Source organism: Ambystoma mexicanum, chromosome 2q, assembly GCF_040938575.1.
Source record: "Ambystoma mexicanum isolate Mex_15411 chromosome 2q, UKY_AmexF1_1, whole genome shotgun sequence".
NCBI classification, from domain to species: Eukaryota; Metazoa; Chordata; class Amphibia; order Caudata; family Ambystomatidae; genus Ambystoma; species Ambystoma mexicanum.
This window is the reverse complement of record NC_090924.1, coordinates 324367130-324391634: the sequence shown is the minus strand read 5'-3', so window position 1 is coordinate 324391634 and position 24505 is coordinate 324367130. Positions and strand designations below refer to the sequence as shown.

At 48.1% G+C, this 24505-nt stretch overlaps 1 protein-coding gene across 2 annotated transcripts in view; it reads left to right on the top strand.

Annotated features, from left to right (window-relative positions):
- ZNF598 (zinc finger protein 598, E3 ubiquitin ligase) overlaps positions 1-24505 on the top strand; it is a 489260-nt gene that overhangs the window by 200029 nt on the left and 264726 nt on the right. For both annotated transcript variants that reach the window (XM_069647319.1, XM_069647320.1), the window contains exon 5: positions 22905-23122. In XM_069647319.1, coding sequence (XP_069503420.1) covers positions 22905-23122 — 218 coding nt within the window. The remainder of the gene's footprint in view (positions 1-22904; positions 23123-24505) is intronic.

Genomic DNA, 24505 nt, shown 5'->3' with positions numbered 1-24505 from the left:
TGGTTGAGGAAGTTGGGGTTTGCACCAGATGTGCAGGCCAGACTTCTCAACATGCCTTTTGATGGCTTGAGGCTGTTTGGTAGTAAAGCTGATGAAAGCTTAGAAAAACTACAGACCTCAAAAGCGGCAGCTAAATCTCTTGGCGTCTCCATGCGACAGCCTCAGAAACCTTATTCTGGCTCATCTTCCTGTAGAGGTTGTTCTTTTTGGTAGCGGAAGAGGACAGGCCACTCAAGGAGGCAAGAGAAATTTCGCTCGTGGTGGACTAGGAAAAGGAGCAAAACCAGCCTCAGGAACGGCATCTTTGCCCTCAGCCGCTCCTGCAGCCGCCTCCAAATCACTCTGAGGCCTTATCACACAAAACCCTGGTGGGAGGCAGAATCTCTCAGCATCTGAAAGAATGGCGGGGCATTACTTCAGATGCTTGGGCACTGGAGAAAGTAGCTCAAGGTTACTGCCTTCCCTTCCTAAAAAGGCCTCAGGACCATCCACCTGTAACCAGCTCTGTCAAAATTCCACATCTGCCCCTGTTGCAGGAGATTTTAACCCTGCTAGAGAAAGGTGCAATAGAACAGGTACCTGTAGCGGAGAGGAACAAGGGTTGGTACTCCCCCCCCCCGCCCCCCCCCTACTTTCTCATTCCAAAGAGGGACGGAGGATTTAGACCCATCTTGGACTTAAGAAACCTGAACAAGTTCCTCAGGAAGGACAAGTTCAAGAAAGGTAACCCTTTCTCAGATCCTTCAGGCTCTCCAACTCCAAGACTGGTTGATCTCATTGGACCTTCAGGATGCTTACTTTCATGTGCCAATCCATCCCAAGCACAGAATGTACCTGAGGTTTGTGGTTGGCGGTTCTCACTTTCAGTTTCGAATTCTGCCATTCGGGCTGACCTCCTCCCGAGGGTTTTCACCAAACTGATGGCGGTTGTTGCAGCGAGTCTCAGGAGAGGGGGGGATTCATGTCTACCCCTACCTGGACGATTGGTTGATCAGAGCGCGTTCTCCCGAACAAGCTCAGGAACATCTGTCGATCACCTGTCACTTCTTTCACAAACTGGGCTTCTCCCTCAATTTCATGAACTTTCACATGATACAATCCCAAAAGCTCCAGTTTATCGGAGCAGTTTCGGATACTTCCTCGGGCAAAGCCTCGCCTCCCGAGGTGAGAGCTCTCCACATTCTGCAGATGGTAACAAAGTTCCAGAATGCCCAGCATCTGCCGGCCTTCAGTTTTCTGAGGTTGCTCGGCCTTATGGCATCCTGCATTTTTCTGGTGCCAGAGGCCAGGTTGAAAATGAGATCCCTTCAATGGGCCCTCAGAACTCTGTGGTCACAGTTCTCAGGGAGTATGTTGGATCTTCTGCAAGTCCCGAGCGCAGTTGCTCAGGATCTGCTATGGTGGGCTTGCAACGACAACATCCTCAAGGGAGAATCTATTTGGCAACCATGGCCGGAGATAACAGTTGTAATGGACGCCTTCATCACGGGGTGGGGAGCCCATACCAACGACATGACCATCTGTGTTTGTTGGTCACCATCGGAGTCCAAACTACACATCAACCTATTGGAGCTGAGAGCAATCAGACTAGCACTGAAGGCCTTCCTGCCTTCTGTACAGGGAATGAATGTCCTGATAATGATGGACAACACGGTGGCCATGTACTAACTTAACAAGAGAGGTGGTGTAGGGTCACTACCACTGTGCAGAGAGGCACTGCAGCTCTGGTTCTGGCCAATACGAGAAGGAATCTCTCTATCGGCAGTTCAACTAGCCGGAGAGCAGAACACTGCGGCAGATGCTCTGAGCAGGCAGAGCAGTCTCCCACAAGTGGGAGCTAGCTCAGGAAGCCCTAGAGATCTTCGCCCTTTGGGGTACCCCTCAAGTGGATCTGTTCGCGACCACAGTAAACCGGAGTGTGAACAGTACTGCTCAAGGGAATTTCCTCCGAGAGGAGCTCTAGGAGACGTATTCGTAGTGGACTGGAAGTTTCCACTTGTGTACGCGTTTCCTCCAGTCCCTGTGATTCCTCAAGTAATCAGGTGGTTGAGAAAGTTCAGGAAAACCATGATCCTAATTGCCCCGGATTGGGCCAGGAGGACGTGGTAACCGGACCTTCTAGACATGTCCATCTGCCCTCCAATACGTCTTCCGCAAAGCGATGATCTTCTCTCGCAAGAGGAAGGTGGGGTTCTCCATCCAGAGGTCAAGACACTCCACCTTCACGCATAGTTTCTGAGAGGTTGAGATACAAGTATTGGGATCTTCCGGAAGCCGTAATGGAGATTTTGCTTTCGGCCAGAAGGCCAGCAACAAAATCCTTGTACCGGTGTTGTTGGGACAAATTCAGTAACTGGTGCAAAGATAAGGATGTGGACCCTTTTCGATGCCTCATGTAAATCCATGCTAAGCTAATACATTGCCATATAATGACCCTACTTGCAATATGGTAGGAGTATTTAGGCCACCAAAACCAATGTCTTTCATAAGAATGAAAATTGGTTTTGTCTGTGCCTGCGCATTCCTCCCAGCACTGGTGTTTCTGCATAGCCGGTCCGATAGCACGGCGAGTAGAGCGCTCGCTTTGACATCCATGCAGAGCCTGCTGACGCAGGTTCGATTCCCGGTAAGGCCAAACTCAGCCTTTCATCCTTCTGAGGTCGATAAATGAACACCACACAACGTGGGTAATAAGCAGCGCTCTGATACCTGAAAGTTCGTATCGCTATATAAATGCAAAACAATTATTATATGAATGTTTGTCTTGGGTTCTTTTCGATTAAAGGCTGCAGCCTCTTCACATTTCTAAAAATATTAAGTGCCCCCCTTGATTAAGTAGCTATTTTTCTCCCTACTACTTCACACCCCTGTAAGGGTGTAGAAGACTGACACTGACACAGAGGTGGCAAATTTTCGGTTAAAAACTTTTTTAAATAAAATGAGAAACCCCTATCTGTCTCTATCACTAGGGCAGGTTTCCCTGCCTCAACCGAATACTAAGGACTCTTGACAGGATGTCCGTCAAAAACAAGTAGTTGACCATCATGTGTGTCAAAAACCTAGTTCCTTCCCTTAAACTCTAAATTAAACTACGTCAAAGGGTGATGTTCTTGGTCTAGAAGAATGGCTCCCTTCTTCTGGACGATGGACCAAAGTTCACTCTTGTGGGTTGCAAAAAGGAAATGTTCTTCAAAAATGTAAAAATGAAACCTCTCCAAAGCTTTCTTGGCTTGGCACTCCACCAACGCACATGGACAAGAAAAGTCTTGTATCCTCAGTGTTAAGGGGAATGACTCCCTCTTCCCCCTTGGTGTTTTCAGGTTTCTCCCCCTTGGTGTTCTCAGGTTTCTCAGTACCTTTCACAGTGCCAGAACGAACGACTTCCTTCTCCTTCCCTTTATCATACAATTCACGTCGAGGGTAATGATTTTCTTACCCTGATCTTTCTTGGGTTTCTCAGAATACCAAGGAATTGACTCCCTTCCCTTGGCTTCTCACACAATGTTCGATACCAGGGGGGCATGACTCCCTTGCCCTGGCCTTTCTCAGGCTTTATTTAGGTGTCAAGCCTGATCCACGTGCTTCTGTTGGGCAATCCTAGTGTACTCCCCTGCCAGGTACTGCCACGAGGAAGGTGCACCTTGGAGGAAGTCTTTCCCTTATCTGGGCTTCCCCTATCCCTGGTTCACTATTGTGCCAGGTATAGGCTTTTTCCCCACGTCTTTATCTTTGGGTCCCTGTCCCTCATATTAGTGTCCCAAAAGCACTCTCTTGGGGTCTCAAACCCTGTTAATATGTATCCACAAACTTTCTCCTGTGGGTGCAAGTCCCAGACTCTCCCTTCTTGCTTGATTCTGCAAATCGACTTGGTTTACTCTCCTGCCAAGTACTATCTTTTGTCTCAAAAGTGTAACCGAGTTCCTTGCCCTCTGTCAGGGTCCCAGACCCTATATTCTCGTATTCTCTCTCTCCTCTGGACTTCCACCAACTGCTCGGGCCCCAGCACCTTTCTGGTAACCCCGCTTGCCATTTCTCGTGGTCAGCTGTGGTTCCGGGTCTCTGACTTTCCTCCCCATCACCCTCTACATTTCACCAGTGCTCTTCTTTGATCACATGTTTTTTATGTAATGGCCCACACATGCCAATACCAAACATGTCTTGTGCCATTACCAAGTTCATTTCACCTCATCCTATTAGGACTACATAACTATCATGAAATAGTCCATACATGTTTACACTGAGTATGTCTTGTGCCCTTCATTATTGATTTCACAACTCAGCTGCCCCATGACCTTACCTACATTTCTCTTCATTACTGTCCTTCTTGGACCTTACGACTACACAAAGCATGATTTCTGCCACTTTAATTTTTTACCGTACCACCCAGTAGCCACAGCCACCACCAGGCCAGCACTTATTGTGCGTCACATCATGCATATTTAACTTTTAGCGTATTTCACTTCCCATTGCAATAAATTGTCAAAATCATCTGGATGTTTATCCCACATCCATTCAGTTACTAGATTTCTCTAAACAATCACGGCTTAAGCAGCAGCATATCTGTCATTACAGACAGATTGCAGAAGCACGGCGATGCGTGAGCGCAATGACATCATCGCGCAACAACGTGCGTGACGTCATCGCGCACGCGTTGCCCCGCAATACGAGCGATATAAACAAACTGCAATTTGGCAGAACGGCAGCAGAATTTGAACGAGAAGGACCGTCATCCTCCTAGCGGTAAGCTGTCCTCTACCATTATGCTAGATTACCTTGACCCATGCTAAACTTTCCTTGCTACTAATTTTAATTAGCTCATTTCATTTTTTGATACTTAACCTGTTCATCTGGCCTCCTGCCCTCACAACAGTGTTTTCTTGCCGCTAGCTTGAGCACTTTCATACTAAATACATACAATTACTCCATCTAGTCGCCTTATCCAATTATTGAATTCATTTTCGACTTGGAGCCTATCTAATTCCAAGTTTTACTTTCATTAGTTACTGGCTAATAATAAAAAAAATTGATGTAGATAATTTACACACTTAGTTACTCACATTGGATTTTTGTATACGCAATATTGTTATGCCAGCTCCATGAAAACAAGTGTTCTCAAATATCCTTGTTTTAACTATTACAGACAAGATTTTGTGCTAAGACCAAGACATGCCCCATCTGATTGAGCGGAAATCACCATATTGATATTATTGATCTCATACATTTGTAAGTACCAATTCTGTCATATCTTTGATACTATATTGAGCTACATTGTTAAATTCAGCACAAGACCCAATGCTCCCCTACATCTGACCTCCACTCTTCTTTCTTCTTCCTCTCAGACCACCATAGTACCAATTTACCCAACAATCCTACTGAAGAACCGCCGCGATTCTGCGGCGGGGAAACACGTGTTGAGGAATTGTATTGTCTTGTTCTACTTTACACTGCCAAGTCGAGTCCATCACAGGACCATTCTTTCAAAGAAACATTTCAACTAAGGAGTCAATCGTACTCATATCGATAATCGGGATCGATCAACCATTCAGGCCGCAGCCAAATTTGTAATTTTCTCTTCGCAACCTTGACTTAGTGACAGCAACTAAGCATTTTTCAAGTCTCGGCCAACCTGCAACTTTCTCTGAAACCTAGTGAAAGCAACCAAGGATATTTCAAACCTCAACTAATTTGCAACTCTTCTTTTTGAAACCTGGAGTAGAATTTCAACACTTAGTGCAAACAACTAAGGACACTATAATTTTGCAATTGACTGGATCTCATCACAGTATCAATGAAAATTAATCAACCGGGATCCCATCGTTGACCTGGTGAAATTTAACTAAGGACAACGCATTTTTTGTATGGACAATTTAATTTTGGCAATACTTCATTTTGAATAAGATTCTTTCTTTTCATATGTGCTCCAACTTTTATTTGCAACCAATTAAAAGCTTGTTTTTCATGTGTTCATACCTCAAGACTTGAAATTAAAAATAATATATCTTTTTTGAAACCTACTACTTGCATCATTATTCAAATTTTGAGAAGCACCACAGGAGGGTCTTTTTCCGTTTTAGCTTTTCCAAGCCCAGGCCAGCCTCTGTGGCATTCCTCAGTTGCAGCATCTCTATTCTCACGTTTGTTAATCTGTTAAATACCTTCCACCTAGAGCGCCACCACTGTTTCTAAGGCTGATCCCCCTTTTTTTCACTATGTGAAAATAAGCAACCTTTTCACAATCCAAAAGTAGTGTTGTCAGTACTTGTTTTACTATTCAATTTTTTTCTTATCCCAAAGGTGACAGTCGTTATAATTGAATTTGTTGACTAATCCTGAAACTTCCAAGTTCAGTAATTGAATGATGTTTAGACAAAACCTCTTGAGAACTAGAGCCAACTATAATGATAGACAAGCCTAAAAAAGAAAAAATGTGGTAATTTGTCTCACAGGAGGAAAGAGAAAGCAGGGTGAAGCTACTGTTTCTTTCTCACTGTTAGAATGTGAGTTTCTTCTTCTGATTGTAAATTGAGTGGGATGCTCAGTCTCTTCAGCGCTTCATCACTCCCTGCCTCATGAATTCAAAAGCTTGCCAAAATCCTCCCATGATGCCAGCCCTCAACACTGAGTGGATTCAACATGATCGTTTCCTTGTGAAGATAAGAAATGGAGTCATGCAGCCAAATCGGAAAGATTGCTATGTGCCACTTAGCTAATAGCAGCTAGAACAGAACAAGCCATGAGTTGTCCTTTATTGGAGGAGCAGACAATATTGTCCTTCACACTATTGTTCATTAGCATCAAGTGCCTGGGGATCGAGACAATGAGCTTGCGCAGAGCACAGACTGAATTCAACAGCAATGTCCTTCATTCTGAGCAAGCTGTATTCTCCTCTGTGTGGGCCCTGGACACCCTCTGCCATCTGCCCCCATGATGCTGTCTCCTGCTTTATCCTCCCTCCCAGCTCAAGCGCCTGCCAGTCAGCTACCATTTTTAATCCTCACTTCTCCAGCATTGGATCTTTAATAGATTCACATGCTTGAATATTCCCAGTCGGCAGACTGGGAATTCTCTAATTTAAATAATAGTAATAATAATATAAAAACGTATTTCTTTAGGAAGAAAAAGCTACACTCGTCCTATAGGGCCTGTGTAGTGCTTCACTTTTGGAGTCCCTCCACCTCCTTTGGTTCTTTTAGGCCCCAACCAATGAGGTGGCAGGGCTTAGGCTCCACCCCAGTCAGCCATCTTCAGATTTTTCACTGTCTACTGAACAGGGGAATCCTCTTCAGCTCTGAGCAAAGTCGTTTTTTTCCATGCTAATTCTAGACATCTTTATCATACTTTAAGCTTTTTTGGCTTCCCTATCACTGGGTCTTCCTGGTTCAACCTTTTTGAGCTCAGGTTTCCACCCTTTGCCACCTAAAAACGTGATGTTTTTAGGCTGCCTAGTCTCACCTCATGGCTGAGACTGAAGTACAAGCTGTCCAGGAGAAGACCTCCCTTTTCAGGGACTGCTCCAGGTGTGGTGAAAAGGATATCTTCATCAGAGACCCCCACAGACTCTGCATCTATTGCCTATACCCACATGACATCCAGTCATGTAAAATGTCAAACCTTTTCCAAGAAGACTTTGGAAATAAGGCATAGGAGACTTACTTAATCTGGAGAGCAGACAGGTGTCATCTGACGAATCCAGCAAGACTGCACCCTGAGAAGCAAGCTCCAAAGAGGAGACATTTTTCAGTGGACGGAGCACACGCTCTGCCATCCAAGGGCAAGAAGAGGAGCGGAAATCCTCAACTGAACTTGTATCTAAAGGTCTACTGGAAGGAGAACTACACCAAGGTAAAAGTTCCTCTATTTCTTCTCCTTCGCCGGTGAAACGGCTGTCCATGAATAAACTAACCTCGCTACCCACTGAAACTGTTCCGTCGATGGATAAACAGTCGGCCACAGTCAAACCAACCACTTTGTTGACGAAAGAACAGTCGACTAAGCACCCGTCCACAAAGACACTGTCGAAAAGCGTGCGTCAACAAAGACAACCATATCGACGTCCAAACAGTCATCGAAGGACCTGTCATTGTCGACTGAAAAACCGCCAACTAGCCTCCAAGAGCAGGGCAAAACACTGTTGATTGACCCAACACCACCAGGCATCATGGAGTCTTTTCCACAGCCAGAGGAGCTTTAAACATCCATACACTATTGCTAGATGGGTAAGAAGGTGCTACCCCTCCATCCCCTATAACTGAGAACGAACTGCCTGACATATTGCAGGAGGAGTTCTCAGAGGAGGGAGTAACAACTGCCGGTACAATCTAAAGAGCACAGTCCACACTGGCAACCGGTAATGGAAGACGTGGCAGATCCTTTCGAACCTACTGTACTGCAGTTGATGCACAGAATTATGGGCGAGTTCTAAATGAGGCAAAGGGCACATCAACTGTGCACCGCACTGGAAACAGGACTCCTACAGATTGTACTCCACATCACTCACTGCAGCCTCAGCAAACTTCATCATGCTTGCGCTATGGCGGATCACCCAGGTTTCGACGCTCCATCTCCTCTAAGGTCTTCACCTCAAAGATCCAAAGCGTGCAATGTGCCTTCAATTACTACAGCCTCAGACTGTCTGGACAACATCGTAGACTACGCCGGGGAACCTGATAATCCTTTCAGGGAGTTTTCTGACCCTGACAGTCATGACGACGAGCCGGAAGAGTGTGAACTGCCTCGGGACACTCCAGACACAGACAAGATTCTATTGTAATCGAGAAGCAGAAGAAACGGGACTCACTGGGGGATGTCAGGGGGGGGGGGGATACTCGCCTCCGGACGATATCATATCTTTTCGCTCCATCATGGCAAAGTGGCAGAGATCTTCAAAATACAAGTCACCACAGAGGAGAAAGCATTAGTCCTTTATGAGCACTAGCGGCTATTTGGAACGTAAGTGAAAAAATCCTGGCCACTCCTCTTTCCACTCCGGCACTGGTGGCTACACCGGAGAAAAAGCTCTGGACTCTGCTCCATTGTGTCTCAGAGGCCATTTTAAACCTGACTCGGTTATCACAGTGGTGGCAAGGAAAAGTCTGCAAAACCCAGCCTCTCCCTTACAGCTCTGCCCAATAAGTAGGGACGCTAACTAGAAGCGATGGGGCCTAAGGTCTCGACCGCGTCATCATTGAATCCCCCTAGCCACTTCGCTTATCGGTGGCACACAGTGAAGTGTGCCGCCAACTCTCTTCCTTTTGTCCAACTTCTTATCCCCCCGCTTACCATTGCGGTAAGCGGGGGACACCCCCGCAATCCCCGACTCTGTTAATGCACCAAGAGGAGCGGGGGACACCCCCGCTCTGCTTGGGCTCAGTAATGGGAGTCAGTATTTTGTGTGTGACTAAAGGCGCTGCAACCCAGTGGTCGTAGTTATGGGGTCAAAATGTAGTATTCCGTAGCAGCTGCCAAGCTTTTACTAAAGGCCGCCATAAAGTGGGTACCACCTCTACAACGGGGGAAGGGATGCTATTCACTTCCTTTTTTTCTGGTAAAGAAAAACGGCCAGTGGCGCCAGATACTAGATCTACAGGCCCTCAACAAGTTTGTTAGTCTAAAATTCAAGATGACCGCCCTTCAACAAGTCCTTCCATGGCTCAAGAAGGGTGATTTCCTCGCTACCCTGGACTTGGAGGATGCCTACTTCCATGTATCCATACACCCAGCCCACACACTACCTCCGTTTCACTGTCGGCGACCAACATTTCCAGTCCAAAGTACTTTCTTTCGGGCTGAAGTCCACACCAAAAGTGTTTACGAAATGCCTGGCCCCAGTGGCTGCTCACCTCAGGTGCTCTGTGGTACAGGTTTTTCCATACCTAGACGACTGGCTAGTGAAAGGAAGCTCCCTGGAAACCGTGTCTGAGGCAGTCGGAAGGACAACCCTACTCCAAGACCTTGGGTTCTCGATCAGCAAGGACAAATTGTCGCCACTGCCGGCACAGACCACCATCTTTCTAGGAGCAGATCTGGACACTCCAGTGCCCAGGGTTCGCTCCTCCCCGGACACAGTGGTCACAATGCAAAACCTCATTGCATGGTTCAAAGAGAGAACAAGCTCCACTGTCGGGCAATGCAAGTCCCTCCTGTGCATGATGTCCGTTATTTTCCTCGTACCAAATTGCAGACTGAAGATGAGACCACTTCAAGAGGAGCTGGACAGCCAATGGGCTCAACACAGCAGATCGTGGGAGGACATAGTGCATCTTGTGCCAAATTTCTACAAGGCCCTCAAATGGTGGGCCAAACACTCCAATCTTCTACAGGTTTTACCCTTCCAGCTACCCACGTACACTCTACTCATGAGAAAGGACGCTTCACTCTCGGGCTGCGGGTCCCATCTGGGCAATCTACAAGCCAGCGGGATGTGGTCGTCAGCTGGAACTCGGGGGCCATTCGGTGGGGGCTAAAGTCCTTCCTACTGGTACTTTCCCGACAAATGGTGACCATGCAGATGGACAACACCACGTCAAGGCACTACACAAACTGAGGCGCCAGGTCCAACATCCTCCCGGTAGAGGCTCAGCAACTCTGGAACTGGGCTATATACCACAAGATGCGCATGAGGGCTGAACATCTCCCCGGGAAGGACAATGTGTTGGCAGACAAACTCAGCCAACAATTCCTTAACCCCTCTAATGGGAGGTCAATGACCGTGACCTGGACACATTATTCCTCATGTGGGGAACACCCACCATAGACCTGTTTGCAACCCACGTAAACAAGAAGTGTGAGGGTACCTGGAGACATAGGCACTGGGGATGCGTTCGCCATACAATGGAAGGGGAAATTCCTTTACGGGTTCCCTCCGACACCTTTGTTCCTGCGGATGATCAAAAAACCCTGCACAATGATACTGATGGCACCAATGTGGGCACAGATTCCGTAACCTGCACTCTTAACTAGCACTGGAGAAGCCATTTCACCTCCAGCCTCACTCGCACCTGTTGTCACAGCACAGGGGTGAACTGGTTCACCACAACCCGGCTAGCTTATCCCTCTGGGGCTGGCTCCTCAGCAGCGAAACTTCCACATCCTTGTTCTAGACGGGGCATACTGGGAGCCACCAGGGCTCTATCCGCCAGTCTGACACATACTAAAAAATGGAAACGGTTCAGATCCTGATGTTTGGAAGCTGGCACAGATCCCTTCTTGGCATCTGCAGAACACATTTTACCTTTGCCAAACCAATCCTTGGTAGATGTAGACTATTTCTTCCATCAAGGGCCATCTCTCGCCCATCTCCGCTTATACTACCGGGCCTCAACACTCTAACGGCACACCCGGCGGTCAAAGCCTTCATTAAAGGGCATATGCGCTCTTTTCCCAGACAAAGGAAAATTGCGCTAATGAGAGCGCCCTATGAACCGATTCACAGGTGTGACACAAAGTTCTTATTGTGTAAAACAGCCTTCTTGGTGGTTATCACCTCCGCATGCACATCAGGGAGCTATGAGCACTGTCCACTGAGCCACTGTTCACAATCTTTCACAGGGTCATTCGTCAACCTCACCCTAAATTCATTCCGAAGGTCATATCTGAATCAATTTTAGCGGAAAGAATAGTTTTGCTCACTTTCTTTGGCAACCACAACAACAACTGCAGCGGAATGGACATTACATTCACTAGTTGTGGTGAGGACTTTCAAGTTCTACATTGAAATAACAAAAGATTTCAGGACTTCAACAAGACTTTTTGTCGCTTTTGCAGGAAGAGCCAAGAGTCCATGCATAACAAAACAATGTTTGGCACGTTTGGTTTCCATTTGCATTATTCACTGTCATAAAATCAGAAACAACGCTCTGCCAGCCACACCCATGGCGCACTCCATAGCAAGAGCGGCCTCAACAGTGTTCCAGGCAGGAGTGTCTCTAAAGGACCTCAGCCGGGCAGCCACCTGGAGCGCTCTCCATACATTTGCCCGACATTACTGCTTGGAAGAAGACAGCAGAAGGGAGTCAAGGGTAGGACAAGCAGTGCTTCAGCACTTACTCACTTAAGGTAGGAGCAGCCCTTTGTTTCTTAACTTTGACTCTTGTTTGTTCCTACCGTCCCACTACATGTTTTTCTGGTAGGCTTACTGTATTTCTGATGCTTGTTAATCTGCTTAGAATCACATGCTGTGCTGCTATGGGGAATGTACACCCCTGCGACATAGACGCACATGTTCCCCACACTAAAAACACAACCCCAGGGACATCTTCGACTAAACAGTCGAAGCAGTCCATAGCGCCAACAGGTGCACCAAAAGCTTCGGCCCTGCCCGCCGACCGTCTGGGTCGGCAGCCCTCCCGGCAACCGGAGATGCGCCTTGCGACTGGACCTACTAAATTAAAGGGCGCTGACCCCAATTTTCACCATCCCTTCGAGACGCATCGGAAGAAGACGTCCACGGCCGTAAAGGCCCCGGTTCCACCGAAAGTAGTCACGCAACCAGAGACCCGGACTTCAGAACCTCCTGATTCTGAAGTAATTATTGAGAACATCGCCAGGATCATTTTGGCGGATTCGTCAAAACCCAAGGAAAAGCACAAGGATTCATTGAAACCCAAGGGATAGGCCGAAGGAACCTACGGAAAGGCCTACAGACAAACAAAAGGACAGGCGTCAACCGCCGGAACCCCGAAAAGACTTTTCGGAAGCTCCTGGAGGGATTTCTTCGGCGTTGAAGAAAAAATCTACGTTTGCAAACGGAGGATGCACTAGATGAGCCCTTTCCACCCCTGGACCGCTCTGGTTCATCTGTTTAGACCTAAGAAAAATTTGAAGGATGTATGGACAGGCTATAGAAATTTGTGGAGCTCTCGGAGAAGTCCACACCAAAGAGGTCTAGGGAGGAAACTCCCCCCTCCATGTGGCTAAGCTGCAGAGGGTCTTTGACCCTACTCGAGATGAGGAAGAGGAGGAGTACATTTATGACCTCACTGAGGAGGAGGCTCAAAATGAAGATCCCTTTATTGACTGAGAAGGACCATTTAGACCCCACTGAGGGTTGGGGGTATACACAGACTCCATTGATCCTCGCCCTTGGCAGTCGCCTACTCCAACTCGAACCTGATGCCTTGTACCTGGACTCCCCACCAACCACGCCCACTAGACCTAGACAGGCCTCCCCGGTGGATGAGCAAATGGCTTTCAATGCCATATTGTTGAAAGCAGCGGAACACCAACATTGCTACTCAGGAAACTGTTCCAGAGGCTGACTTTGTGGAGGACATTTTGAAAGAAAAACCTCCTGCCAGGCAAGCTATTCCACTACTAAATTCAATTAAAAAGAGGTTGGCCCCTTCTTTATTAACACCTGCGCTTACAAGAGCAGTTAATCCGAGGGTAGAAAAGCTTTTTTTGTGCCCTCCCCCTCTGACTCGCTCTACATCAGGGGTCTTTCTACTCCAGATTCATTGGTTGTTACATCTAGGGGCTCCCCTATACACTGGGGAGGCACCCGCTGACTACGCTTTGGGGAAAAGGATCACTGCGGTGGCGCTTACTCCACTCGCATCGCCAACAATACAATGTTAGCCAGCTATACTGATGCGCAATGAGTCAAGCTAGAGGAAGGCCTTCAAGAAGTCCCTGAGCCACTGCGAGCCCGTCTGCTCTCAACCGTGACAGAGGGCAGGCAAGTTAACCATATGCTAAAAAAATGCTTTAGTTGCAGCAGAAATGGCCGGAAGGTCTTTGACTCAAGATACCCTCCTGAAAAGGCATACGTGGCTAAAAAACTCTGGGTTCAAGCCACAGACACAAGCTTCACTTGTAAATAAACAAGTGGAGGATACAAATTTATTCAGAAAGGCAGTGGATTAAGCCCTCGAAACTGCAAAAAAGGAGCACGACGCCCTTTAGACTCTGGATCGGATCACCCAGAGACCTCCAAAAAGAAGGCGGAGCGGGAATAGACGTTCCTTTCGTGGGCAACGATTCCCTCAAAATCAATACATCTTGGGGAATAACTGGTCCTCTCCCCAAGGAACCAGCAGCTACAACACCCCATACCCCACAGGGGGGCAATGACTGAGTAAAGGAAGGGGCCGGAACTCTACCCCTCGAGTCTCCCCGGCCTCAGGCCAGAAATGACCCGCAGCTCCGGGTCCCCTCCCATGCATCCCCGGTCGGGGGCCGGCTAACATCGTTTTTTCGAGCATGGGAGGGAATAACTACAGACCAGTGGGTGCTAAAGACAGTCGCCCACGGGTACTGTATAGAATTCAGCCAGACCCCACAGTTCAGACCGCCACGAGCAAGACACCGGACGCCAGGACATCTGCAAATCCTGCTACAAGAAGTCGAGACCCTGCAGGAAAAGGGCGCCATAGAGGTCGTACCTCTTCTACAGGTAAACAAGGGTATTTATTCAGTGTACTTGTACCCAAAAAGGATCTCACCATGAGCCCTGTACTAGATCTGCGCCCAGTGAACAAATTTGTGAAGCCCCAAAAGTTTTATATGGTTACTCTGCAAGAAGTAATTCCCCTCCTCAAACGGGGATTACATGGCAACATTGGACATGAAAGATGCATACTTTCATATTTCAAATGTTGCCGACGCACAGAAAATACCTCAGATTCATGATTCAAAACAAGCACCATCAGTTCAAAGTACATCCCTTCGGCATAGCTTCTGCACCCGGGTGTTTACAAAGGTACTGGCAGTGGCAGCAGCACACCTGCGCAGGCAATCCATCCCAGTTTATCCTTACCTCGACGACTGGCTCATAACAGGGGATTCCTACGAAACCTGCCTGTCAAATTGTCAAGAATGGCACTCTGTCAAGAGTGGCACAGGGTACCCAGGTAGGTTTTGGGTGGCTGTGCTGAAGTAAGGTAGCAGATAAGCACACACAGCAGGAAGTTCAACAAGAAAGAAGAGTAGGAAACTGTAGCTGTGAGCCAAAAGGGGCAAAAGATACAAAGGTACAAACAAACTGGATTCCCTCTTGGGGTGTATGCTGAAATGGGAAAGAGTGTTCCACGAACCTTAGGAAACTCCAGCCTTCTGCACAGATTGCTATCACAGAGGCCCACGCTGTATGCTCATGGCTGGGAACAACAGCAGTGGGTGTCTGGAACACTGAAAACGGGACAAGGGAAGGGGCAGAGGTTGCCTGCCAGAAACCAACAGGCTACAAAGGGATTACATAAGACACATGAGAAGACAAGAACAGATATATCCAGCGAAAAGGAAGGCAATGAGCAATTTAGCAGAAGGAAATGAAGGAAAGGCAGTTAGACTGAAGTAGATAACCTAAGGTGGAGTACAGGGGACTCTAGGAAGAGAACAAGGGAGCAGCAGCCAGGAAAACAGAAGGGCTGCAAAGTAGGAAGCAGGTCTGCAGTCAAGAGTGGCAGTGGGTGCAGGCAAACTGTAGTGGACTGCGGAGGTCTGTAGTAGGCTGCAAGGCAGGGAGTCCAGAAGAACAGGACAGAGAGAGATTAGTAGTAGGCGACAGACAGAGAGCCCAAAAGAATGTGGCCGCGAGGTCGGGAGCTCAGAGGAGCAGGGCCGTAGGTAGCTAAGTGTAATACAGGCTGTAAGGAAGAGGAGTGTAGCAAGCCGCAAGGCAGGGAGCCCAGAGGACAAGGGCTGTAGGCAGCGGAGGGAGACAGGCTGCAAGGAAGGAGCCCAGAGGACAAGGGCTGTGGGCAGCGGAGGGAGACAGGCTGTAAGGAAGGAGCCAGGAGGACACGGGCTGTAGGCAGCGGAGGGAGCAGGCTGCAAGGAAGGAGCCCGGAGGACAAGGGCTGTAGGCAGCGAAGAGGTGCAGGCTGCAAGGTAGGGAGCCCAGGGGACAAGGGCTTGGAGACAGCAGTGTTGCAAGCTAGGGAGCCCAGAGGACAAGGGCAGTAGGCAGCCGGAGTGAGGCAGGCTGTAGGCAGGGAGCCCAGAGGACAAGGACTGTAGGCAGCCGGAGTGAGGCAGGCTGCAGGGCAGGGAGCCCAGAGGACAAGGACTGTAGGCAGCCTGAGTGAGGCAGGCTGCAGGGCTGGGAGCCCAGAGGACAAGGGCTGTAGGTAGAAGGCAGCGGAGCGAGATCAGCTGCAAGGCAGGGAGCACGGAAAGGGCACTGGATCAAAACAGGATAATGCAGCAACAGGAACAGCATACAATGTAGCAGGTCAAGGCAAACAGGAGCGGGGAGATCTCAAGATGCAAGACACTGTGCTCCTGCGGGCAGCTGCTTATATACAGCCCTGCCCTGTTCTGAGGCAGGCTAATTGACAGCACCTGTAGCAGCACACCTGAAGACAATCTGCCTCCTCCCTCTCTGGTGCTGAGCAGGTGGAAGCAGCACTGGCCGCTAGGGCTTCTGGGGATTGTGGTCCCAATAACGATGAATGAGAATAGCCAGGAATTGAGGACTGCAGCCAGGTGCATTATGGTAAATGTAGTTAATTGAATAAAATAAGAAAGAACCAAAGTTGAGCAAATGGAAATAAAAGACCAAGGCGTGAAACAGAGTTGTTCAAGGAGTATTAGGAGGATAAATGAGTACCAAGTAGTCCATGGTGGTTGCCAATGCGTGCGCCAGCGGCGCGGGCATGACACAAATACCCAAAAGGCTATAGATCTTTTAGTCGGTCTAGGATTCTCTATCAACTAAAACAAATCCAGCCTAGACACCAGCCAGGTCAAACAGTTCCTAGGGGCTCTAATTCGAACAAAGGACGGTCTCGTCTTGCCCTCCAACAAGAGGATCCAAAACATGCTGTTTCAAATGTTGTTATTTTGCATTTGTATAGCGCCTTATGTTCTTCGGTGCTGGACTGCTCATGTGGGCGGGACAAAGACTGATATGCAAATGGATATTTCCCATCTGTGAAAGGTACAGTGAGCAAAAAGCGTGTGCTGCAAACTCTCATCTCAGATCAGGTTATCATGCCATGTTCTTTCTGGAGAGGAGCGCCTGCTACCTTTTTTGAAATGTGTGCAGCTGGTGTTGCATGATATCTGCTTCTTAGCGGTAGGTGTGGTGCTGAGGAGATCAGTTGAATATTTTCAGTCTGGAGGGGGACATCCAGACTGAGGTTTGGCTGCGTTAGGCCTGAGGAGACGCCTAAGCTATCCGGTATGTGCTAGCTAGCTGTGTTTTATTAGGATGATGGGTAGTTTGATGAGTTATGTTAGTATGAGAACCGCTTTACCGAAAGTGTCCTAGTACCGCTGTGTTCTAGTTGAATGGTGTTGTATAGGAGAGAGTAAGCGTAGTAGTGTGATATTGTGGTAATCAGTAGAGTGTATGCGACCAGGCACAGTCAATGATGTTGGGAATACCTTCTAACTTGAACTCTAATACAGTGACGCTATTAGGGCATATTTCTACGTTCCACTTTAACACAGTGACGCTATTGGGGCACACTCGCTGATGTTGGGAATACCGTCTAGATCCAATATTAGCAGTGATGGTATTAGGGCACGCTTTCTAAGTTCAGCTTTAACATTAACAGTGACGCTATTAGGGCGTACTTTCTTAATTCAACACTAACAGTGACGCTATTCGGGCAAACATTCTAGGTTCAGCTTTAACACAGTGACGCTATTGGGCACACTCGATGTTGGGGAATACCTTCAAGATTCAATATTAGCACAGTGGCGCTATTACGGCGCATGCTATTTATCACAATTGTGTCTAAATGTGGTACGTGCTGTCTTTCGGAATTCCGTTTAAATGTGGTGCGTGCTGTTTTCCACAGTTCCAACCTAGAGTGGGACATGCTATCATTTACAGAGCACCAACGCGAGGGGTATGCTACCAGTCATAATTCTATCGAGGAGAGGCATATGCTAACGTACACAATTCCGTGTAAGTGTGGCACATGCTAACACTGTTACACCGTCTCAATTTGAGGCTGGCTAATTTCTAATTTTCACTATTGTCTCTGGGAGTGCCACTAGTTAGTAATGCAAGTATGTTAGAATGTTACGCAGGGCAACATTTACAATCCAGCGTTGAATTAGGTTGGTGCTCGGATCTCTCTAGGTGTGCATGGTGCAATTCTTTGGCAGTTTACATTATGGCAAGGTAAGGTAGAGTGGCAGGGGCTTTCTGGAGTAGAGTAATTGCTCTACACCCCACCCATGCCACACTTGGTTTTGTTGGTGTCTGTCCGCTTCTGGCTTCACTGGCTTCCCCTGCTGACACTTGCAGACACATCTTGGAGCTGCCAATGTAGAAGCCACCCTATGCCTTGGGGCCCTTAGCCGCAAGGGCTGCCAGGCAGAGGGCTGCCTGGGGGGGGGGGGTTAGTTAAGACCAGAGTGTGGACCAGTCACGAAGCGGGAAGGAGCGAGAGGCAGGCGAGGAGGAGGGTAGGTGAAAAGAGGCTGCACGCGGGCCGATGGGTTCATGGAGACACAGCCCAAACAGGAAACTGGCCCAAAAAGGGTCGGGGGCACCTCAGCTCACCTGGGAACGCCGCAATCGCAATGGATTGGTCGGGAGGGGACGGGATGGGGAAGAGGGTGCAGTGAGCTAGGGCAAGTGGCAACCAGGGCTCGGAACAAATACAAATTAGGCGCTTTCAGGGGCTCTGACTCACTGGGCTCCTGGGATGTTAAATGGAGCCGGTGAGCACTCGCGAGTCGCTAGACTCAATGGGCACAATGGGAGGGAGGGAGGGCGGGGTAGGGTAGGCGGGAGGAAGGGGAAAGGAGCCGCGATGGAGAGCGGGTGGGAGAGGAGGCAAACGGGCACAACGGAGCCCAGATGATTTCAACAGTGGCCCGAGGGTTTCACAGGCCCACCACTCACCTGTTCAGCCACTTTGGAATGGAAAGTATCAGACCAATCAGGGGAGGTGGGAGGGCAGGGGAGGTGGGAATAGGGAAGCAAGGGGTCAGGAAGGAGAGGGCTGCAAACAGGCCTGGAGGGGGGGGCAAAGAAAATGACCATAGGGGCCCAGAGGGTCTTCTGCTATGGAGCGCTCACCTGCTCAGCACGAAGTACGGGCAGGGAGCGAGGAGGGTAGTTGGGCCCAGGAAGCAGGGGGAAGTATCAGGACTGGGCAGGGGAGGCAGGAATAGGGAAGCAAGGGATCGGGAAGGAGAGGGCTGCACACGGCCCTGGGGTGGGGGGCACAGAAAAGCAAAGAAAATGACCATAAAGGCCCACAGGGTCTTCTACTATGGAGCACTCACCTGCTCAGCACAATGGAAAGTGCGGGCAGGGAGCGAGGAGGGTCAAATCCCTCAATATGTAGCCATTCGAGAGGTGACGGTACGCAAAGCTATGCGACTGTTGGGAATTATGGCGTCCTGCATTTATTTGGTTCCTCATGCGTGCTTGCGCATGCTTCCAATGCAGGAGTGGCTCAACAGCCAGTGGTGTCAGGCCAGCAGACAATGGGACGATCAAGTGGTTGTCTCGCCAGCCCTCGTTCTCTCGCTACGGTGGTGGTCGAGGGAGAACCTCTTGAAGGGGAAATCCTGCACCAACCCTGCAGTGGAGGCCACTCTAACTACAGACTCATCTCTCACAGGGTGGGGAGCTCACCTGCTTCAACAAACAGCGCACAGAGTTTGGTCATCGGACATAGCATCCAACCACATAAACCTGTTGGCAATATTAGCAGTATTCAAAGCACTGAAAGCTTTCCAGACACAACTGCAGGGAAAGACGGTCCTGATCCTCACAGACGGCACCACTGCGATGTACTATCTGAACAAACAAGGGGGCACTCACTCGCCAGGGCTCTCCAAACTGTCCCAGAACATTTGGAAGTGGGTTCTCAAACACATGTTCCTGTTGTCACAACAAGTTCCAGGGTAACTCAATCATTTGGCAGACTTACTCGGCAGAGATTTCCCACTACCCATGGAGTACGAATGGCGATTACACTAAGATATAGTCTCCAACGTCTTCGCAGAATGGTGCTTCCCAGAGATCGACTTGTTCGCAACTCTGTATGACGCTCAATGACGAGGTTACGCCTTCAGGTACCCCCAGAACTGTTCCAAGGGGAACGGACTCTGGATAGCATGGTCAGGGAAATTTGTTTACGCTCCCCTCCCCCCCCCCCCACCTCCCCCAGATTCCCCTACTCGGCAAGATGGTGCACAAGATGCACCAGGAACCAGTCACAATGATATTGGTGGCTCCAATGTGGGCCCGCCAACCCTGGTTCACTCATCTGATGGAGATGTCCCTATCTCCTCCAATGAAACTGCCTTGCCCGTACAACTTGTTGTTACAAGACAAGGTGGAGACACTTCACCCATGCCTGCAAGCATTGAACTTAGCGGCCTGGCTCCTGAGGTCCTAGAGTTTGGGCGCCTGCAACTCCCTCAGAGATGTATGGACATAATCAGGGAGGCAAGGAAACCTAACCCACAATATCGCTATTCTAGTAAGTGGAAACCTTTTGTTATCTGGTGCGACTCTAGAGCATCAACCCCATTGACTGCTCTCCTCCACATCGTTTTGTACCGACTCATTTACTTGACTCCGGCCTAGTCTTAATTCGATGAAAGTTCACTTAGCTGCTCTTTCAGCCTACACTACATCACAACAAAAGGTGTTGTGGTGGAAGATACCATTTATTAAGGCTTTCATGGAGGGAGTAAAAAGAATGTGCCCTTCCGTTTCTAATCCAGCTCCCGGATGGGACCTAAACGTGTATTTGTCTAGACTTATGGGGTCTCCTTTCGAGCCCATGCATAAAGCAAGTCTCAAAGATTTGCCTACAAAACTGCCTTTCTAACAGCCATTACTTCCATTAGGAGAGTCGGTGAACTACAAGTGCTCTGTTCTAGACCCCTTTGTAACAGTTCACAAAGATAGGGTGTTCCTGCGCACTCGCCCTAGGTTTGCGCCTAAATACATTTCAAAGTTCCATGTGAACCAATCGATAGAACTACCAACGTTCTTTCAGAACCCCTCAAACATGGGAGAAAGAAGCCTGCACACACTGGATATACGCAGATCAGTCATGTTTTACATGGAAAGAACTCGACCACTAAAAGACAAATCAGTTTTCCGTTTCAGTGGCAGCAGGTAGAGAGGGAGACCCTGTCTCCAAATCTACTGTCTCTAAATAGATTTTCAAATGCATCACACTGTTTCTCTTGCTAAGAGAGAACTGCCCTTCAAGCCTAGAGCACATTCTACTCGAGGCACTGGGGCTTCCATAGCATTCCTTGCAAATGTTCCCCTAGAGTTCATTTGCAAAGCGGCAACCTGGAGTTCTGTACACACCTTTACAAAACACTATTGCCTAGACACTCATTCTAGGTCTGATTCTCAGGTGGGACAAGCAGTACTAAGACATCTTTTTTCTACTGTTCCTTCTCACATCCCACCTCCAACTCCGGGGTAATGCTCGCCAGTCTATGCACAGCATGTGATTCTAAGCAGATTAACAAGCATCAGAAGACATGCATCACTTACAATCCTCAGAAATGCTTTTACGGTATCTGCTTGGATTCACATGCACCCACCCTTCCTCCCGCTCAGATGGATGGATGGAACCTAGACGTCTTAGTACTTTCTCTTTTCTGTACTCACTCACGATAGTCATAGGCTCCCTCAAGGCAGAAAAATACAATCGGAGGGACCTTGACACGTGAGGGAATTTGGGTACACTACACGTCACGTTAGGGATGGTGTTACAGGCACGCCCATGTCGATGTCCCCTTTCGCTTCTCGAAAGACAAGATGCAATACTCTGCAGTGACCTCTGGATGTCGGACTATATGCACAGCATGTGAATCTAAGCAGATAAAATCATCAGAAATGCTTTTACGGTAAGTAATGCAGGTCTTCTCCAGCATTGGTATGTTTCATAGATTAGCATGCGCTCGCCCTCCTCCCCTCGGGAGATGCTGCTCCTTCTCCCGTCGGTCATCAGTTACTAGCCTTCACAGTTCAAAATCTGAAGATGGCTCACTGGGGTGGAGCATAAGCCTTACCACCTCATTGGTTGGGACCTAAAAGGACCAAAGGAGGTGGAGGGATTCTGAAGGGCTACACAGGCCCTATAGGGCTACGAGTGTAGCTTTTACTTCGTAAAGAAAGACCTTTTTATTTTTAAATTACAAAGGATTCCCAGTCTGATTTGAATCTAAAGGATACCAATGCTGGTGAAATACCGTAACTGGTAAGTCACTAAGACTTCCCACCCATGCTTACTTCTACAGCAGACACCGCCTCATGCTGCCTCTTCTGCTTGTGGCTCAGGCAGTAGTAGGACTCTATAGAGAGCCTGTTTATATTTTCTGGCAGCAATCTTTTTGCATGTATTTGTTTTTTGTGGGAAAACTGTGCGGGACCCATGCAAAGACTTTTTCCCACAAACGTTACAGTTGACACTACAGATGTGATTCTGGGGTGCTAATTGCATTAATGGCTTTGCTTGGTATAGGAGGCTGTTACTTGGGTGTTGGCATACTTTGATCCTGGCCCAATTGACCTTTTCCGAATTGACCCTTTTGTTTTAATTCTTTTCGGTCAATTTTAATTAAATTTAGATGTGGGGGGTCAGGGAATAGGTTAAGTTTGGGGGCGGGTGGTCGGGGTCTCCCCTCGCATTTTTTAAACAAAACGAACCAAAATAAATGCTGTCAAATCGTAAAGGGGCAATTTCTTTCGAACAAATAGACCTAAACCGTTATTGGCGCGCTGACGCTTCCACTGCAGCCATTATTCACCTCGTTCAACTCTTAACCCCAAACCTGTACTTTTTCACAAGATGAGCAATTCCTGCTTAAGCATAAGTTGGATAGTTTTTTAAATCCTCATGGGAGCTTACGTTCAATGGCCTTTGGTACCTTTCTCCTTTAATTCTTGAGTAGGATAAATGTTTCTTTGAACTGGTAATTATTTTGAATCAACTGTAGCATTTGTTCTCTTTCAGCGATTACGATTACCTTCGTGAACATTTCAGAGAAGCACATTTCCTGTGTGAGGAAGGCAACTGCAGCACAGAGCAATTCACACATGCTTTTCGGAGTGAGATCGACTACAAAGCACACAAAACAAGCTGCCACAGCAAAAACCGTGCAGAGGCCAGACAGAACAGGCAGATTGATCTCCAATTCAACTACGCTTCACGACACATGCGGCGGCACGAGGGTAAGCACAGTGGTTTGTATTGCATGAAATTCGTGGTGGTGAAAATTGTAGATATTGGCTTTACCAGACCTAGAGATCAGCAAGACCAAGCCATATCTCAGATTCAGGGTGGCTCTCCAAGATGTAAGTTTGGATGACAGTGGAGTCTTTCCTCCGAAGTCACTAACGGTTCACAAAAGTAATTTGCTTTGGGTGGCTTAACATTGAGATTTTAACCTACCCAATGTAAACTAATAGGATAAACCCAAAAGGAAAACCTCTGGTTATGTTGGAAAAAAAAATCTATCTATTTTATAGGCCAAATTAGCACAAGTTGTGGTTGTAAACCACTTCTGCCCAATGCTTTCCTATGGATGAATGGTTAATCTGCAAGACCAAGCCAATCATTTATGAAGAAAAGGTTGTGGTTCAGTAAAGAATGTTCAGGCCATGCTTGTGGCAATCCCTGGCAACAGAGGGCAGTGCAAGAAACCTCTACGATGTCTCTCTAAAGAGATTAAACCAGATGCTGGATCTTGGCGTCTTTTCTTCCAATGTCCTGTTTGGAGGGCAAGCAGTGCAAGGTCAGGTGAGATTCTCTTGGAGCAGTGCTTTGTCTTGTACACTACCTAGAGCTGTTGATTAATAACTGTTATTGCAGTCACCAGGTAAGCCAGTTAAGTTTCTACTAGTACGAGACCCAGCGTCCTGAGCTGAGGAACCAGAATGGGTCTGCTGTTTCCAAGGAAGGAACCCTTCTGTGTGCTTCCCTCTTGTTTTATAGAGCGGTCTGGAGGCTGCAAGCTCTGGCAGTACTTGATTGTCGAATTGTAGAATGCAGGAGCATAGCGTTAATCTTCCTTGTATAAACGTTTCTTCCAGCTGCATCGGGATGAGGCCCAAAATCTAAATTAAAAAAAAAAAAACAAAAAAAAAGTTTGTGCCGCAGACTCCAGTTCAGAGACCTGTCTGGAGTCTGGATGTATATCCTACCTCCCAACGAAGCCTGCACCACCAAATTCTTTGCATGTAAAACACCCAGAATATCGATTTTGTGTGACTCTCTGACACCCATTCATATATCTGGCCTGGGCTATGCGCAAATCCCAACCTGGAGTCTCATCAAGGCCATGATCATATATGCCGTATGTTTGTTTCCATGCTTACCAGAGTCGTCGTGGAGTCTCACTGGATTTCTAAGTTCAGGTCACAATTTCCATGGGGACTTGCAGTGAACACGGCTTTGATCACAAAAGGGCTGCACCAGCTTGCAGCCTTCTAAGGCATTCCAATCTGCTCCCGCAAGCCAATGAGTTTGATCTACTCAGGTGGCAAGGTATGGGGGAGGGGGTTGTATTGCATGGTTCCTTTAGAGCATGATGACCGTGGAGTTGTGGGGACTCC